We start from the raw sequence: 15,570 nt of genomic DNA on the forward strand, positions 1-15,570 counted from the left end.
ATTTACTAACATGAACTAACAATGAGTATGTATTAATCTTTGGTAATGTTAGTTAATAAAAATAAAGCTGTTCGTTGTTTGTTCGCAGTGCATTAACTAATGTTAACAAATGCAACCTTTGATTATAATAATGTATTAGTAAATGTAAACATTTAAAATGTATTAAAATGAGTTAAAAAAAGATATATATTTACACTGAGCTCTTTGCTGAATGTCCTTCTGCTAAAAAGGATTAATAATAAAATAACGCTGTGCTGTTGGAAAGATTATTTGTTTGCACTGGAAGTCTGCGATGTTGTTGGTAACGCGGGATCTTCCTGCTTCTGGTAGTTTCCATGCGTGAGCCGCAAATTCTCCACATTCTCTCCACACAACAAGCCTTTTTTTAACAGAACAGCAATTCTGTTGCTACTAATAGGTCATGAATGGCTCAAGTCCAGCCGTTCCCAGCCTGTAAAAGCTCTAATGCAGTAAGATGGTCCTCTGAATGTTTTTACTGTGTTTATTTGACTTGAGGTCACCGCCTGTTTCAAACACATCTACCACACTTTCTCTTATTTTTCTTTCTTGTATCTTATAGTTTAGGCTTTTTTTTTTTTTCATTTTGGTAACAGTTTACAATAATGTCACATTTGTTAACATTAGATAATATATTAACTAACATGAGTAACAGTGAGCAATGTTTTTTTTTTAATGCTCTACATTTTATGTTAGATAATTGGCTAACACTTTACAATAAGGTTTCATTAGTTAGCATTACTTTGCTCCATAGGTTAACAATATAAAAATACTTCTAATCTTAGTAAATCTCAACATTTACTGATTCATTATCTAAAATCTAAAGTTGTATCTGTTCATATTATTTACAAGACCTGAGCTAACATGAACTAACAATGAACAGCTGTATTTCTATTTGAACAAAGATTGATAAATACTGGAAAAATGTTTTAGTTAATGCATTAATTAACATTAACTAATATACCTTATTGTAAAGTGTTACCAATAATAGAAATAAAATTGTTCGTCGTTTGTTCACTTTAGTTCAGTGCATTAACTAATTTGAACAGATACAACTTTTAAATTTAAAAATGTATTAGTAAAAGTTGGAATTAACATTAAATCTAATAAAACCTATTATTGTTCATTGTTAGTTCATGTTAACTAATGTTGTTAGCATCAGTTAACAATTTAAACCTTAATGTAAAGTGTTAGCTTTTTTTTAAACTTATGTATTTGCTCTAAAATGACTTGGACTATTAAATGAATCCAGGCATGTTTTCATGAAATAACACAAAAGAATATTTAATAATTCAATTTATATGCACAAATATACAGTGATATTTGCCTACCTACATTAAAAATGCATGCTGGGAGTTCAGCAAAGAAGTAGTAAACTGGTTATTGCTTGTTTTAGGCTCCAGAATTGACACTGCGGAGGCGTTTTACCTGTACGCCAGCGGTCCTGACCTCACCTCCATCATGCCCTGCAAGTACGGCAAGCCCCAGGAGACACTGTCCAAGTACGTGACACAGGAGGGTCTTCAGTGTGAGCAGATCCGAGAACTCCTCATGAGGAATACAGACGTTGACATCACACCTCTTATTGTAAGCCTATGAATATGAATACATGTTTTTTTTTTTCAAATGTCTTCACCCAGAAGGCTTTTATGCAAATGTATCTGACAGCGGCTTGTTTATCTCCCTCAGCATTATTTGTCCATTTGTACATACTAATTTCCTGCTTGCTTAAGTGCTTTTTCTGTGCAGTTTTACCCACTGACATCTTAATTAGCAGTGATTTTACACGCTGTTCCAGGTGCTCATATGCTAATGCTTTACATGCACGGCAATTACTGCTATCTAGGGCTGTGCGCGTGTTTATTTTAGCACTTCCGTCAGTGAAACACCACACTACAGCCTGTAAAACATTTAAAATAAATATCAGTAAATATTGGTAACCTAAATAATATAAGAAAGTTATATTAGTTTATATTTCCCGACAAAGATGCGTCATATAGCCTACCCTCTCTTCCGACAGTCGTTCTCTTTTCTAATATCTTCATGCTTTCTCCTGATGTCCCAAGCAACTGAACACTTGTTGTAAAAGGTCTGAAGAGTGAATTTTATCTTTCGCAGTGTCAAGCTATGTTTGATTTTGTGCTGCCAGAGAATACTAAACTAAAATCCCAAGCGTGAGTGAAATGCGCTATACAAATAAACTTGACGTGCCTGAACATAATAACAAGCACAAACTGTGTTAAATAGAATTTGATAAGGTACAAGGCCTATTATATGCGCATTTTTACCGTGGTAAAGTAGAAAAAATGCTGTAGGACAAATTAAAAGCGAACCAAAGGAAGAAACGTTTATAATCCCCTGCGAAAATGATAATCCCCTGCAAGATATCCCATGTCCAATGGAATAGTGTTAAATTCGCTGATAATCGGATGACCAGATCGCAAAACATAATACAAAGCCGACAAAGCTTAAGTATACAGTATGGGATCATGTGATGTACTTCTCTCATTTGGCATGAATCCAAATGTTTCCATGGCTGCAATGTAACATTTAATTGCTATAACCTATTATTTCTTTTGTAAACAAAGCCTTGTGCTTCGCTCGTGTCATAATATTCATGTAAAACAGCATTCAGGTACAATATAATGTTTAACCGGTGCTGTGATGCGGTTGTCAAGTTTACCGGCACAGCCCTACTGCTGTCAGAGAGTCACTTAAACACAAACCTTCATTTCTCATGGATAAATTGGCTTCTTTGATCAGATCTTCTCTAAAAATTTATATTGCTAATATATAGTATTGTAGAAATTTGTCTAATGAAACCTTTCAATAATATGTCCCAAGTGATGTATCAGAATCAGAATCAAAAGAAAAACATTAACCCTTTAAAGCTCTGGGGTCTCATTTATAAAACTGTGCGTCATCACTCATGATGAAGATTTACGGTTTTACTTCATCTGCCGATAAATATGCGTCGGTTTCACTAAACGGCCCAACGCGCTCGCTGGCGTGGACATTTAAGAAGGGATGGATATTTGCTTCAAGTGATAGGCTTGGCGAGTGAAATTATATTTGTATTATCTTTCTCTATATGTATAACTTTCTTTCGATTTTCTGTCTAAAAGTGACCAAAAAGACATTTAACTCCAGCTCACCATCGGTGTCGCCAAACTGCTCCATCTCCAAAACGTTCGTACGCATGGGTCAGAGTTTGCGTGCAGGTGTGCAAATTTTCCCGTCAAGTTTGTTTTTATAAATCACAACTTGTGCGTCGGAAGTGGCGTACGCTAGCCTGGGAAAACCCAGACAAACTTCTGGCAAATTTAGATTTGCTCTGCAAGTAGTCTGGCAAACAGCCCATTCAAGCCGATTTCTAATCCGTCCAAATCGAGGCACCAATCAGAAACGTTGAGGCGGGCTTTACACGATGACGATCGCTCTGATTGGTTTTAGGTCTATCCGATTGCGCCAAGAGGCATTTGAGCGACGTCCGTTGGTGAAGCGCACCAACTTTTAAATGCATTATTATATTCAAATTGCAAACACATGAGGACAGTCTCCATGAAAGACCCACTGGCAGATGAACGTGCTACTACATTTCTCTCCGAAACGGTAGGAAATTAAATTAGATTTAATAGAGGATTTTAACTGTGACAAGATGATTGACAGGGCAGTTTAAGTGACAGGATGCACGCGACAGATCCGTCCCATAAAGATGACGAAGTAGTATGTCCCAAAGCTTGCCTACTTTTTTTGCTACACATTCAAAAGTAAATACCTTTTCTTCACAAAAAGAGTACATACATTTATGGCGTAGTGTAACTTAGGTGAATTGGGACGCAGCATATGGCTTTACACGATGACGATCGCTCTGATTGGTTTTAGGTTTATCCAATTGCGCCCAGAGGCATTTGAGCGACGTCCGTTGGTGACGCCCCTTTGGAAATGAGTTATTAATGAAGCTTTGCCAGACCATAACTCAGTTACTACTGAGAATGGTCTGGTTTTAACCAGGCTAGGCGTACGCCTCTTTCAGGCCCTGTTTTGTGCGTACGCAACGGTTATAAATGAGGCCCCTGAACAGTTTCTTGAACATATAGGCAACATTTTTTAATTCATTACTGTAGTCAAGCAAATCTCAGTGCCTGCTCATGCTCACAGCAACATGCTGCATTCAGCTCTTATCTTTTAAAAGTGCAAAAAATACTGTGTCTTGATTAACTTGAAATGTTGACCTGTGGATCTGCTTTAATCTCAACATATGTGCATTTGTGTTTTTACAGGAGAGTTTAGCTGTCGTTTATGCCCCCAGCACACCGTCTCTGTACACCATATATGAGCCCGTGATCCGCCTGAAGGGCCAGGCCAAGTCAGCGGTGGTTTCCCAGCGGCCCTTCAGTGCCAAAGAGGTCCAGAGCCCCATCCTGGAGCCTCCTTTTCTCAAGACCATGATGCACTGCAGGGCTCTCGGCCTACACAGCGCGCTGCACAAGATCGGTGGCACCGGCTCTTTTGTCTTCTTGTTTGCACGGGTATGTGTTTGTGTGCGTATGTCACTAGTAGAGACCAGGAACGAATGGAATGAGTTCTTATGTCACTGCGCTTCTGTTTACTGCACACAAACTGATGAGGTATTTTGAACAGATGTTTTGTGCTGATTCACAAAAGCTCTGATAACTGTTTGCTGTGCTTTTTAATTGAAGCAATCAGTTCGAGAGGCTGAGGTACATCTGAATATTAAGCTTCAAAGTTTATAGCGAAGGGATCTTCGGTGTTTCCTTCATATTGCAATGCACATTTTTTGCTGGTAATCTGATAATACGCTGTTTCTTTCACTCAGAGGGCAAAATTGGATTTTTGGTCAGCATGTTCTGGCCCAGGACGTTCAGTTGTACACTGTGTTCCTTCACATTATCCTTCAGACGTCTCTCGAATGTCACCTCAAAGCCTCGCTTTGTGTTTCTCTCATTCTCATTTTTTATGTCTCTCATTTCCTATCAGTCTGTCATGACTCGTGAGAACTAAAATAATAGTTACACAGAAGCAAATATTACTGTTTTTAAACTAAATCATGCTTATCCCAAACTTTACAGTATTGTATATTAAAGACATTAATACTTTTAGTCTGCAAGGATGCATTAAATGGTGAAAGGTGTCAGTTAAGAAACTTATAATGTTACAAAAGATTATATTTCAAATAAATGCAGTTTTTTAAACTTTCTATTCATCAAGGAATCCTAAAAAATAAAATGTATCATGGTTTCTAGGCAGCATGATTTGTGAAGGATCATGTGACACTGAAGACTGGAGTAATGATGCTGAAAATTCAGCTTTGATCACAGGAATAAATTACATTTTACAATATATTCACATAGAAAACTGAAATTCCAATAACAATGTAATTGCCTATTAACTTAATACTCATATGATCAAATTAAAACCACATATTTACAATGCTGCTTCATTTTGATTTGAAATTATACACTGAATATTAGCAAAATCTCTGCAGAGATATTGTGTTTATTGCCTAATTAATTGTAAGAACATTTTTGACATTATCTAAACCAGGGGTCGGCAACCTAAGGCACAGTGTTGGCACGCGGAGGGTTAATCGCTGGCACACAAGGTCTGACATATGCCGATTTTATGCCGGTCAAATGCACTCGGGCTCCCCATGATTAACATCGCGCAACATCAGCATCACACGTGCACACGGAACGCACATGTAGGAAACCTCGTGAATTATGGCCGTTTCACGCATATTTTTTTCGGCGTGCATGTTAATCAATGAGTGCTTTCACACCGAGAATAGGAGCATCGCGTGAGCGTCCAACAGGAGCGTCGCGTGAGCAGCAGTGAAGCAGGGGTTTCGCCGCCGAGTCTATTTTGTCTGCGCTGCTCACGCTCAATTAAAGTGAAAGCACACTTTTGATGGACAAAATAAATATAATTTCAAACAAAAGTGCCCAAAATGCACAGAATGTGCATGTCGTGTGTTTTAACAAGAACTGGATTAGGTTATGTCAGAAAAGAAAATGAAGAAAATATAAAATATACAAAAATATTTATATAAAATTTACCCATTTAAACTTGTTTTTATTATTCAGTTTGGGTAAAAGGATATGGTATTTTATAAAAAAATATATATAGAAAATAAATATTTGTGTGTGCTGTAAAGTGGTTAGAAAAAATGAAATCGGAATCGGCTAAAATCGGTATCGGCAGGTCAAACTCAGTGAAAAATCGGAATCGGCCTAGAAAATTGTAATCGGTGCATCTCTAGTTAGGAGTTATAAATACTATTAAATTGTCTATCTAAATCTAAAACAAATTTCAAGAGAAATATTTACATTTCTGTACTATTTCTGTGTAAGCCATTATGAAAATGTAAAATGTTTGTGTATTTATATGAGTGTGTGTGTGTGTATATATATATATACATACCTGTCAACCCTCCCGTTTTTCCCGGGATTCTCCCGTATTTTACATTGCTATCCCGCTATCATCCCGTTTAAATATTTTCCCGTATTTCTCCCGTATTTTTAATCTTTCTATAATTTTTTTTTTTTTTTAAATCCCAATGGGCGCAAACCAGTTAAGCGAAAATCCCGCCCTGCAGCTAATTTCATTGGTTAAGGTTACAATGACGGGTAGGTTTAGGGATCAGTGTTTGGTGTAGGCAATCAGTACTGTGATTCACATGACCAATAAAATCTTTAGAATCGGCTGCAGGGCGGGATTTCCACTGAAGTAGTTAGGGGGAAAAAATCGCGCGAAGAAGAACAGCAGCATCCGAGGATGGACGAACATGAGAGAGATGGCATTAACACACGCAATTATGTCAAAATGTCCGTTTTGTCGAGTATCCTCATAAGAGCAGTCTGAGCAGTCTTAAATTAGTTTAAAAAAAGTCGTAAATGAAAGCAAAGAGTTGTGAGAGAATGAGACGCGTGTGAGATCCGTCAGCGGCTGTTTTTAAAGAGACAGTAGCCAATAAAGCTTTCTGTCAGTAAAGTTAATCAAAGAACAAAGGTAACAGAGAAAAGCACTCACTGCTCTTGACTAAAGATCTTTTTTTACTTTAATAAGGATTAATCTATGTACAATTTAAATTGTATGCAGTGCAAACTGTTTGATAACTTCAATTTCTGTATATTTTTCCTACCTGTTAGACAAATATTTAAAATATACTGTTTTATGTTTTTCTACCTTAATTTGGAGATTAATTGTGAAATTATTACATTATAAAATGTTAAAAAGTAAGTTTTTTTTAATGGCAATTAATCGTGATTAATTAATGCAGTTAATTGTTGCAATTGATAAAAATAAATAAAGAAACATGATATAAATTAAAAAAATAAATAAAGAACCCCCCCCCTCCCGTATTTTGGTATCCAAATGTTGACAGGTATGATATATATATATATATATATATATATATATATATATATATATATATATAGGCTATGTGTGTGTGTGTTGTGGCACAGTGATGAACTCGGAAACTTAAAAATGGCACTTTATGACAAAAAGGTTGCCGACCCCATCTAAACTATAAATGTTGATCAACACACCCAATGTGTGAACCATGCTAAATGACACCAAAATAAAAATAATTGAGGAGCAGTGCTAATTAAAATAGCAACAGATGCTCAGTCTTGGTATGATGCCAAATAACTGATATTAATTAAAGAATTTAGTGCAGATGAATCTAGTTTATTGAGGTCGTTTAGTAACTTTGGAGCAGCCGTCGCTAATAATCATCTCTCATTTTAACACCGTGACCCAGAATGTCAACATGAAAACACACTTTTCACTTTCATTATATGACGTGTTACACTGATTTTAGCACCAGGAACATCTGACTCTCATTCCATTCATGTTGCCTCTCTTTCTCGGTCTTCTTTCATTGGTTGTTGTACTGTAGGTGGTGGAGTTGAGCGACTGTGAGAAAACTCAAGCTCTGGCGCTGCAGCTTCTTCTGTCTCTGGTTAAAAACCATCAGCATCGCACCCATGAGATGGAGTGTTACCACGGTTATTCCATGATTCACCAGGTCCTCATCAAGCCCAAGTGCATTGTGGGATACCACATTCTGAAGGTGAGTTTTAGCATATCAGATGTAGATAAGTATTTTCATAATTAATTAAAATTGCTGGTCATATAAAATTAAGCAGACTTGTGAAAATCTAAATGTTTAAATTCTTATTTGGTCATAAAGTTTCCTAAAGATGGCTGTTAGTTAATTAATAGCTAATTAAAAAAGACATAAATATCAAGATGCATATTAAATATAATAAAAAAACTTAAAAATATCACGGTATAGTTTAACTATAGAGCTCTTCAGTGATGACATATGTATGTTGTTTGCATTACCTTTGTTCCCTCGACAAAAAAACAATAGGATTTACTATTGGCTTTTGCGTTATTGCAGACAATAATCCAACAAAAGTTTATGATTCTTACACATTTTGTTCATATTTTTGAACTTTTATGAATTAGAAAGTCTAAATACAATCGGCAGGAGTAAAAAGTAAATGCTTTGTCAAACTCTTTCAGTCTTTATTTAAAGAACATTTTGCACTGATTTGAATTAGAATAGTTGTGTAGTGATTATAAACACAATGAGGCTGTGAAAGCGACTAGTGAGTTTACATATTCAGCGTGACGTTCAATGTCCCAGAAAACCTCTGTAGTCCCATTTACTCACTTGTTTGCCTTTTTCAAGACAAGTTTAAAGCTGTAAAAAAAAAAGTGCCAGATCACTGTTGTGCTCAACAGCGCACCCTGCTGGGTTACACTGTTAATGCGGACTGACAGTGACACTGTGTTGTCCCTCTCTCAGTATATTCTCTGAGTATCACTGGATTTTGATTTTGCAAATGCTTGTGTGCATGTGGTGTGATAGACGTTGTTGGACGGCTGCTGTAGCGGGTCGATCCTGACGATTGGAGAAGACGGCCAGTTTCATCTGGATGCTGAATCCACTGTGGTGGTGCAAGATCTCAGACTGCTCTCTGAAATACTGCTGGACTGGAAGATATGGGCCAAAGCTCAGGTTCACACTTGCATCTAAATGAGAGCATACCATAGATTATGGCTGTTTTTATATAGAGCTAATTATAATGGCTGTATGTGTGTCTAATAGTGTGGCGTGTGGGAGACTCTGTTGGCCGCTTTAGAGATCCTCATCCGAGTGCGTCATCCACAGCAGATGTTCAACATTCGGCAGCTTCTAAAGGCCCAGGTGGTTCATCGCTTCCTACTCGCCTGCCAGGTGCTTCAGGTGAGAGGTTTACAACACGTGAGGTTAATGGAGGTCAAGTAAGTTTAGTTTGTAGTCTTTGAAACGTGGTCATGAGGCTCGCTTTTTCTGTCGGCTGTCTTTGAGAATCAACTAGTGATGCACTGAAATTTCGGCAACCGGAAATACATTTTCTGTTTATGCAACCAAAAAAAGTCTGCCGACTAAGAAAGTTTCAACTTTCAAATTCTCTCAGTTTCATAATGAAATTCAAACAATAAATGTAATTTTGACGCTCTTTGATGTGCATGAGAACGATCATCTCTTCCTCTTTACCACTAGATATAGCATGAAATAAACATGAATTAACAGAGTTATGTTGAAATAAACAGTATGATTTACTGAAATGTACATGTCTCATGCAATCGCTCAATCAGAGTTTCAACTGTGGAAAGACATCAATAAAAAAGCTTGTAAACAATGTGACATAAGGGAACCGTTGTTTCAGGAAAGCCATTTAATATCCATAGACTTGTTAGTTAGCGAGATAAAATCTTTAAAATGTTTATGTACAACAAATTTTTTTTATGTTGATTGATTATTAATTACATTTGATTAGTTAACTGATTATAAAATAAACTTTATTTTCAGTTTCGGTTTTCAGCTAAATGAAAACTTGAGCAGTGTTTCTGTACAAATTAATTTTGGTGCATCATTAAAATCAACCCATGGTGAAATATCATTATAGAAACAACCAGTCGCTATCCAGTATGCAATTGATACGAGAAAAAAGACCAATCATAGTTCAGTATTGTGGGTTGTTTTGTAACATCATCATGATTGTTCTCCTAGGAGCATCGGGATGAGTACCTGACCTCCATCCCACAGGAGGTCTGCCTCTCGTTTGTCAAAATCATCCAGGAGGTTTTGGGTTCGCCTCCAGACCTGGACCTGCTGCGGCTGGTCTACAACTTCCTGTTGGCCGTTCACCCCCCCACCAACACTTACGTGTGCCACACACCCACCAGCTTCTACTTCTCTCTGCACATCGGTAAGCAAACCAGTATCTGATGGAGTCATACTCATTAAAGGAAAAGTGCACTAAAGAGGATCATTCTGTCTACATTTACTAACCATCATGCCTTATGACTCAGTTTCTTTAATGAAACTAGAAAACAAAAGATGATGATTAGCCAAATGTTCAAGCTGCTTCTGGCTTTGTGATTCACAGAAGAAAAAGAAAAAAATACAGGTTTTATATGAGAAGATGAGAAAAGGATGGCAGAAATATGATTTTTGGGTCACCTGTTTAACCTTAATTTTACTTTGTCTGAAAATTGTTATTAAACAAAACTCACACCATGTCTACGCAAGGATGCACTTAATGATATATGACTTAACTAAATCAAGTGATAAACTAAAACTAAAAAGTAAAAAGCTGTCTAAGTTGGAAGCATCCATTGCATCATGTCCGAACCACTTCATGACTGCATTTATTTTTATTTATCAAATGTTGTTAATAATCAATCAACATAAAAAAAAAAAGATTTTAAAATGTATAAAATCTCAAGTTATTTTATCTAGCTAACTAACAAGTATATATTTATGACGTAATGTTACATTTACCTCAGAAAAGCCATTCAGTGACCATAAACTCATTAGTTAGCCAATATTTAAATGTTTATATGTCACAAAACGATTTGGAGTATAAATATAAATATGTGATTATAAAGTTAGTATTATAACTTCATTATTATAAAAACTTCCTTGTGTGTAATTTAAGTGTTTGTATACAAATATTGGATACCAATATATATATATATATATATATGAAGAGTTCAGATGCAAAAGCCTCTAAGTGCCGTCTGAAATTTTCTTCTAGAATGATCATTTTTAATCAAGCTCGTATATTTAAGTTCAGTAATTTCACTTAAATGACAATTAATAGGTAATTTTCATTGCCAATTAAGTGAAATTATTGAACTTAAATATATGAGCTTGATAAAAAATTTCATTCTAGAAGAAAATTTCAGATGGCACTTAGAGGCTTTTGCATCTGAACTCTTCATATATACAGTACCAGTCAAAAGTTTGGAAACATTACTATTTTTAATGTTTTTGAAAGAAGTCTCTTATGCTCATCAAGCCTGCAGTTAAAAAAAAAAAAAAAAAAAAAAAAACAGTAATATTATGAAATATTATTACAATTTAGAATAATGGTTCTCTTTTTTTAATATACTTTAAAATGTAATTTATTTTTGTGATGCAAAGCTGAATTTTCATCAGCAAGTACTCCAGTCTTTGGTGTCTTATGATCCTTCAGAAATCATTCTAATATGCTGCAGGGAACTACACTAACCTTTTCCACTGGTGGCACTTGCGCTACTAACTTTTTCAGTTACTGGCGCAAAACATGATTTGGTCGCACAAATTGTTTATAGTAAGCCGCTCTGAATAATAATGAACAATAATGAAACTGTATTGCATACAGATGTGCTTTTTATTTTACTTGCCATCTTTTAAAGCACATGCCTTCTTGTTTTTGTTTTCTTTAACATTAGTTGGGATAGATTTACTGCAATAGAAAATACAGTACACAACAAAGTGTAAAATGGATTTCAACATGCTATGGTTGGCACAGATGGGCAGACTCCTGAACTCTTAAGTAGTGATGCACCGATGTGAAAATTGTGGCCGATACCGATAATAACCGATATTAATATTGCTGTTATGGCCGATATCGATATCTCTGTATAGAAAACAAATTTACTGATAATCAAATAAAGAGAAATTTTCCAAAACACTTTTTTTTTTTTTTTTACTTTAGAAATGACTTGTGTTGGGCACCTTTACCTGTGTGCAAAATATGTCACACATAGGACACACATGCATTATATTGCATTGCATTGCATAATGTGTGCTGGTCTAAAATTAAGAAACCCCTAGAAAACAGTAAAAAAAAAACAAAAAAAAAAACAGGTGTACAATAAAGATAGGCTACTTAATTTATTATTCCAATAACCAAATATGACACTAAATAGCACAGGGAAAAGGGCTTCTATTTGTGACGTGCTGTCTTTGCATTTGAACATTGCGCATTTTAAACAGGACAGGCATTAGCTGCATAAATGTTAGCCATACAAAAATATTTATAGAAAACAGTTGACAATGAATAGAAAGGAGTCCAATAATAGCATAACGAATCACTTATTCTAAAAATAATATCAAGTAGTAGGCTAAGTTTGACGAATCCGACATATAACGAGGGCTGTGTTGTAAAACGTCCGTCATTTAACGAATTTTAAAAACACGGATGGATAATACAATATGCTTTCCGACATTTTGACAGAAAAAAACCCAAGCAAGAACAAAATTTAAACTACTGTATAGCCCGTCAATTTTCATTTTACAATTATCTTCTCTCTGTGTGTGCGCGCGCGCGTCCGTATTAGTGAGAGAGAGAGAGAGCTCGCGAGTCGCGCAGATACAATGGTACGTTTTAATCTAAGTAACGGTCGCGGGGCTGATCGAAGCCAACTTGATGTGTTGAATGCTCAGAGCACGTTATAAAACGTATTCTTAAAATACACATTTCTGTTTTAATAAATGCTCGTAGTAAATCATATCACATTGCCTAAAACATAGGTACAAAAATAATCAGTGATACATTTGCGACCCATTAAAAATTTTGGTCGCAATGGCATTTCAAAAGGTCGCATATGCGACCATTTTGGTCGCAGTGTAGTTCCCTGTGCTGATTTATGATCAATGTTGGAAACAGTTGTGCTGCTTAATATTTTTTTATAACCTGAGATACTTTTTTCAGGATTATTTGATGAATAAAAAGTTAAAAAGAACTGTATTTATTTAGAATAGAAATCTTTTGTAACAATAGATTAGATTAGATTAGATTCAACTTTATTGTCATTACACAAGTACAGGTACAAGGCAACGAAATGCAGTTTAGGTCTAACCAGAAGTGCAATAGCAGCAAGTGCAGGATATACAGTGGTTCCATAAGTGCAGAACATGGATATGTACTGAATAAATATACACTACCGTTCAAAAGTTTGGGAACAATAACTATTTTTTTTTTAAAGAAATTAGTACTTTAATTCAACAAGGATGCGTTAAATTGATAAAAGGTGATGGTAACGATTTATATTGTTAGAAATTTTTTTATTTTGAATAAATGCTGTTTTTATGAATAAATGCTGTTAACGTTTTACTCATCAATGAATCCTGAAAAAAGTATTCCAAAAATATATATATTAAACAGCACAACTGTTTCCATCATTGATAATAACTGAGTATCAAATCAGCATATTAGAATGATTTCTGAAGGATCATAAGACACCAAAGACTGGAGTACTTGCTGATGAAAATTCAGCTTTGCATCACAAAAATAAATTACATTTTAAAATATATTAAAAAAGAGAACCATTATTTTAAATTGTAATAATATTTCATAATATTACTGTTTTTTTTTATTGTTTTTTAACTGCAGGCTTGATGAGCATAAGAGACTTCTTTCAAAAACATTAAAAATAGTAATGTTTCCAAACTTTTGACTGGTACTGTATATATATATATATATATATATATATATATATATATATATATATATATATATATATATATATAAAAGGAGAAACATCATGTCTGGCGTTCTAATTTAAATCAGATGTTGTTTCTAACCATATATAACTGCTCTTATTTTCATTTTATTGTGGCTATAGTCTAACAGTAGTCTAGCCTCAAGCTTACAGCTCATTCATGTCAGTAATCATTCTGAGGTGTTGCGCTTGTTGTGTCATCAGATGGTAAGATGTACCAGGAGAAGGTTCAGTCCATGATGTTCCTGCGACACTCGAGCAGTGGAGGGAAGTCCGCCTGCAGCTCCGTGCTTTCTCTCTCTCCCACCGTCTTCACCGAAATGCCCACTGATGGGAACGCATCACTGCCGCCCACTTCCCCCAAGCCCGGAGGTCAGCGCCTCCTCCAGACACATTAAACCAGCAGACTAATAATCATTAATGCAGTTATTCATGAGAAGGTCAAAATCTGAATAATATCCACTCCATTCACTCATTTTGTCGCACTTCACAAGCATTATTCAACCAAAAATGTCCCTATCTGGCTGTTTGGCTCTGCTGCGTCTTATAAAGTTTGAAACACATGACCTTTACAGCACAATCCTGCCTCTGTCAAGTCAAAGTCACATTTATTTGTATTGCACTTTCATAATACACATTTTTTTCAAAGCAGCTTTAAATAAAATTATGATGTTAATGTTTATAAAAATCTTAATATCTTGATGCCTTATAGTTGCATTTAGCAGATTAGAGCTGGACGATATTATAGTTTATAGTTTAGTATATTGCCCTACGTGAGTGTACGCTATTAATGCAGATCAAGTTGGATATACTATATATCTAACCTGGTATACATAGTTATATTTTGCAGCAATATAAACAATCAAGCAGTTTTGATTTGCTGTATATTATATATTGCTTTACATGGATGCGTTGATACTGGCACTATACTATTTGGCTCTGTGATAATATAGTTGAAATTTTGTGATAATATTAACAATCCAACAGTTGCAATTTGCTATATATTATATATTTATCAAGTATGTATACAGATAAAATTGGACATGCTTGTATATCCAACTTTATAATATAGTTACATTTCGCAATGATATAAACATCAAGCAGTTGATATATGCTATATAGTAAATATTGCTTTACATGAGTGTACTGTATATATGCGGGGGAAGTTGGATATAATATACATCCTTTATATAACGAGCTGTGCGATAATATAGTAGGGATGCACCGATATGAAAATTTTGGCCGATAATTATTTAAATTTGAAAGCCGATAACCGATATATTGGCCGATAAATCTAAATCCAAATTTTTTAATAATTTTTGAGAGCCTGATTACAAAAACAAAAGTCTCACCATTAAAATCCATGTCCCAAGCACACAATTATAATGTTCTCATTATAATTTTATGTAGCCTATATGACCGCGCATGTTGCACTGAACCGTATTTTCCTTTTTTTGAAGTGATTCCAATCATATTTCAAGCCATTCAAAACCATCATGTTGTTGATCAGTCGCATCTGAAGTGTCTCAGCTGAAGGAAATAATACATTATTTATCAGCTCTAATATATCGGCCAAATTTTCTTATTGGGCCGATAACGATAATATAAAAAAAATGTATTTCTCTCTACACACACCTCTCTACAGGGTCCCCTTATATCGACATGTTTCTACGGTGGCCCTAAACGGACAAA

General features: G+C 35.2%; 1 protein-coding gene across 6 annotated transcripts in view; it reads left to right on the forward strand.

The window, feature by feature from the left end:
* lyst (lysosomal trafficking regulator) overlaps positions 1-15,570 on the forward strand; it is a 120,383-nt gene that overhangs the window by 57,228 nt on the left and 47,585 nt on the right. For all 6 annotated transcript variants that reach the window (XM_084391829.1, XM_084391831.1, XM_084391830.1 and 3 more), the window contains 7 exons: positions 1,415-1,605; positions 4,302-4,550; positions 7,946-8,119; positions 8,927-9,076; positions 9,167-9,304; positions 10,115-10,313; positions 14,083-14,250. In XM_084391829.1, the coding sequence (XP_084247955.1) occupies positions 1,415-1,605; positions 4,302-4,550; positions 7,946-8,119; positions 8,927-9,076; positions 9,167-9,304; positions 10,115-10,313; positions 14,083-14,250 (1,269 nt within the window). The remainder of the gene's footprint in view (positions 1-1,414; positions 1,606-4,301; positions 4,551-7,945; positions 8,120-8,926; positions 9,077-9,166; positions 9,305-10,114; positions 10,314-14,082; positions 14,251-15,570) is intronic.

This window comes from Rutilus rutilus (assembly GCF_951802725.1).
Source record: "Rutilus rutilus genome assembly, chromosome: 20".
Taxonomy (NCBI): domain Eukaryota; kingdom Metazoa; phylum Chordata; class Actinopteri; order Cypriniformes; family Leuciscidae; genus Rutilus; species Rutilus rutilus.